At 38.9% G+C, this 3,740-nt stretch overlaps 1 protein-coding gene across 1 annotated transcript; it reads right to left on the bottom strand.

The window, feature by feature from the left end:
• Positions 1 to 307: 307 nt before the first annotated feature.
• LOC104967773 (HEAT repeat-containing protein 1-like) lies at positions 308 to 1,562 on the bottom strand. The gene is made up of 4 exons (XM_010797301.1): positions 1,501 to 1,562; positions 1,271 to 1,394; positions 732 to 872; positions 308 to 601 (listed from the first exon to the last, which is right to left on the bottom strand). Exons 1-4 carry the CDS (start codon positions 1,560 to 1,562, stop codon positions 308 to 310), a joined length of 621 nt encoding a protein of 206 aa, XP_010795603.1.
• Between the last annotated feature and the right edge of the window lie 2,178 nt (positions 1,563 to 3,740).

The raw sequence follows: 3,740 nt of genomic DNA, 5'->3' as shown, positions 1-3,740 counted from the left end.
AATGTTTGCGTTGCAGCAGCATAAAAAGACAAGGCATTGTATTAGAGAAATAAACAGACAAGAAACAAACAATAAAAAAAATGTACATCTCAAATAGAAATAAAATAGCATTTAAAAAAGTTTGGAAAATATACACAAAATATAAAGCAGGATATTATATGTGCATTAATTGTACAAGGAATGGAATATTAAATATTAGATTGAATATAAATGTAAAATGTACAGTGGGAGTTTAAGTCCAGTAATGATGTGGTGAGGGCCTTCATTAATAACAACAATAATAACAATAATGGTAAGTGTGTGCAGGTTACCGTGGCAGCTGAGGGATGGCGAGGGCCTTCAGCGTGCTGACGGCCTCGGCGATGAGCAGCATGGCGCTGCCTGTAACGTTCTTCTCCCCTGCTGGTTCCTCCACCAGCTGCACCGCCCTCTGCAGAACTGGGGAGAACGCCCCCTGGTGGCCGGAGCCCAAACTGCGGCACAGCAGCTTCAGGCTGTACAGCGCCGTCTGCCGGTTGATGGCCGTCTCCTGCTCAGGCTGTTCCTGCTGCTTACCCACAATGCACAGCAGGTCGTCGATCAGCTGCAGCAGCATAGTGACCTGAGACACGGAGGAGAGACCATTTTTTGGGTTGGTTTTAAAGCATTAACTTCAAAATCTGACATATCTTTTTTTAACTTGGTTTCCAAAAAGTAATCTCATATCTGTGTCTGTAAATATGTATATGTACCTGCTGTTCGTCCCACTGCGTGCGGTGCTGCAGTTTGTTGTTCAGCAGCTCCATTGCCTTTCTCCTGACGGATGGTAGGCGATTACCCATCAGCCCCTTCATCACCGTGATGAACGTATCCGTGGGCAACAGGGAGTTCACCTGGGGACAGACACAGCGTTAGCTCGGATGCTAACGGCCACTAGCATCAGGGGGGGAGAAGTACTGGAAGTACTACTTGAGTAAAAGTACTCAAATATTGTACTTGATTTATAGTAGAAATACTCATATCTTGTACTTGAGTTATAGTAGAAGTACTCAGATCTGGTACTTGAGTAAGAGTAGAAGTACTCAGATCTGGTACTTGAGTAAGAGTAGAAGTACTCAGGTCTTGTTCTTGAGGAAAAGTAGAAGTACTCCGATCGTGTACTTGAGTAAAAGTACTCAGATCTCTAATACGTACAGTACTTGAGTAAATGTACTTTGTTACTTTATAATAATGAAGTATTGTTGTTGTTACGTTATAATAATAATAATAATAAAGTATTATTGGTGTTTACTTTATCCAGCAGGTCGTAGGCCTTGTTCAAAAGAACCCTCCAGAACTTGCCGGTGGGTTTATCTGCGTTCTTCTCCACGCAGCGAGCGACGCTGTTGATGTAACGCAGGATCTCCTCCAGCAGCCTGAAGCGCACGCACACACACACACACATCAACACATGCTCCCCCACTGCATCATGGGAAATAATGCCTCTTATTTAAGTATTATAATGAAAGGAGAAACACGTACTTCTGCTGCAGCGGCTGCAGAGACGCGTCCTCCGCATGTCCTCCGTCTGCAACCTGAAACATGGCAGGAAAAAATATATACATATATTTTATTTAAGCTTTTTCCTGTTGTGTGATTATTAGAGCTCTACAGAATTGAAATACTACTGTTTATGCACCACTGTATATGGAATACACACATTTTTACATATTTATTGCTGTATACTATAGTAAAATGTGCAAATGTTTACTTTAACTCCTTTTGTTTGTATAAATATTTTATTTATCAATTCAATTTTTGCTGTTGTAATTGTTATTAATTTAAAATGGAGCAAATGTCACAATTACCAAGGGAAATATAAAAGCATTTGGAGTATTGTCTTGAATTTCTTTATTATGACTAATACACTATATATATATATATATATATATATGTATCTTAAAATACACATATTTCTTGCTATAGATAAATATATATACCTATATATTATCGTACAATGAGCACCTTTAACTTGTCTATGTCAAATAAAATATTTGTATTTGCACTTGTACTAATAAATTAAACAGGGTACAGATATTTATATGGGGATGATAAATTAAAGTTAAAGGTCACATGTCATGGCCATTTCCACTGATCATAATTCCATTGTTGAGGTATACTAAAATAGAAAAATACTAGGGATGTTACGATACCAAAAACTCACGGTACGATAATATCGCAATAACAAGTCCACGGTACGGTATTTATCGCGATATTGAATAATAAAGGGAAGAAGAAAAAAATTCATAATTTCTTTTTTTCAATAAAACATTTTTTTACTCGGAAAATGTTTCTTTATTACATAATAAATCTGATTTTTACAGCCTTTTTGTAGGACAGTAACAGACTGGAACAAGAAAACCAGTGTTTTTGTACCTACTAGTACTACCAAACAAAGTAAGCATTTTCTTTATACCACTGCATCTCACAAATAAACAAGGACATTTAATAATCAGACCCTGCAATAAAATACATCAAGTTTCACTTTAGTTTTTTAAGTAACTCAACTCAAACTCACTAGTCACTCACTCATCATCATCACACAGGTTTTTAGGAATATGAGAATGTCCACAATTCCAGGTATTTATAAGCTGGGATGTTTGGGCATTTACAATATCCCCTGCTCTGGAAAAAACTCTCTCGCTTGGTACTGATGTTGCTGGGACACCAGTGGTCGCGTTAACCGAATATTTTATTTAACAAAATCTGAAAGCAGTCTTTCATTTTGACAGATTAGAACAAACTCGGAACAGCGCCAACGTTTCCCCGCAGCGAGGCTCTGGTGTTATGCCGTGTTATGCATGCCCTCCAAAAGGAAATGATATAGTTTCCAAACCGTACTTTGCCGTACAGATCAATACATGTCTGGGAGGTTTTGCTTTACGCTGTGCGCGTCCCGCGAGGTGCATGCACACACGGCATAACACCGCCCCCCCCGTTGACAGTTCACGAGCATGCTCTATCGTGAACTGTTCAGACCCGACGGGTAATAAGGGATTATAACGGATGTTTTACGATCCTGTCTGTCAAAATGACGGACAGCGAAAAAGTCTAACGCCAGGCTTATTGACATGGCGAGATATAAATATATGGTTGGTACTTGTCAATGTCTCTAGGTGTGTAAATGTAGCCCTGTAAATACGATGTCCTTTTGTGTTATCTGTTGTTTTATTTTCATTTTGTAACCTACTTGCTGCCATGTTGGACAGGTCTCTCTTGAAAAAGAGATCGACGATCTCAATGGGACCACCTGGTTAAATAAAGATTATTTTTTTAAAAAGTGTTTAAAAAAAATAATATATTTTTTTTTTAATTAATTTTTTTTTTTAAATCGCGGTAGATGTTGTCAGTCTCACGACGGTATTGGGAAGTTTATTTACCGCGATACCGCGATATTCGGTATATCGTTACATCCCTAGTTAGTACTGATTTTGTCAATGAAGTCTTGGGGCTTTAAGGAGGGTATGAATAATGACGTTGGTCCTCAGTTGGAAACAGCTGTCATGGTCTGACAGAAAGGTAACGCCTTTAGTTAACAGATATTGATTATTTTAAGGTGGCTAGCAGCAGGACATTGCTCAGCCTCCATTCTTCTGAAAACTGGGGTCCTGCTGACCTTCATTTACTGTAGCCTGTAGGCCAGGGCTATTCAACTACACATTCAGTTGGACCAGATTTTATAACTACAAAATTCAGCTGGGCCAGACATTCAGCGGCCTGTA

Source organism: Notothenia coriiceps, unplaced genomic scaffold, assembly GCF_000735185.1.
Source record: "Notothenia coriiceps isolate Sejong01 unplaced genomic scaffold, NC01 NC01_scaffold00002486, whole genome shotgun sequence".
In the NCBI taxonomy this organism is placed as follows: Eukaryota; Metazoa; Chordata; class Actinopteri; order Perciformes; family Nototheniidae; genus Notothenia; species Notothenia coriiceps.
The sequence above is the reverse complement of the archived record's forward strand: the minus strand, read 5'-3'. Positions and strand labels throughout refer to the sequence as shown.

Coding starts and splice junctions, on each gene's coding strand:
- LOC104967773 (XM_010797301.1), bottom strand. CDS start 1,562: ATGTTTCAGGTTGCAGACGGAGGACATGCGGAGGACGCGTCTCTGCAG. Junction 873..1,270: donor CCTACGACCTGCTGGATAAA/GTAAACACCAAT, acceptor GTCTGTCCCCAG/GTGAACTCCCTGTTGCCCAC. Junction 602..731: donor CGCAGTGGGACGAACAGCAG/GTACATATACAT, acceptor TCCGTGTCTCAG/GTCACTATGCTGCTGCAGCT.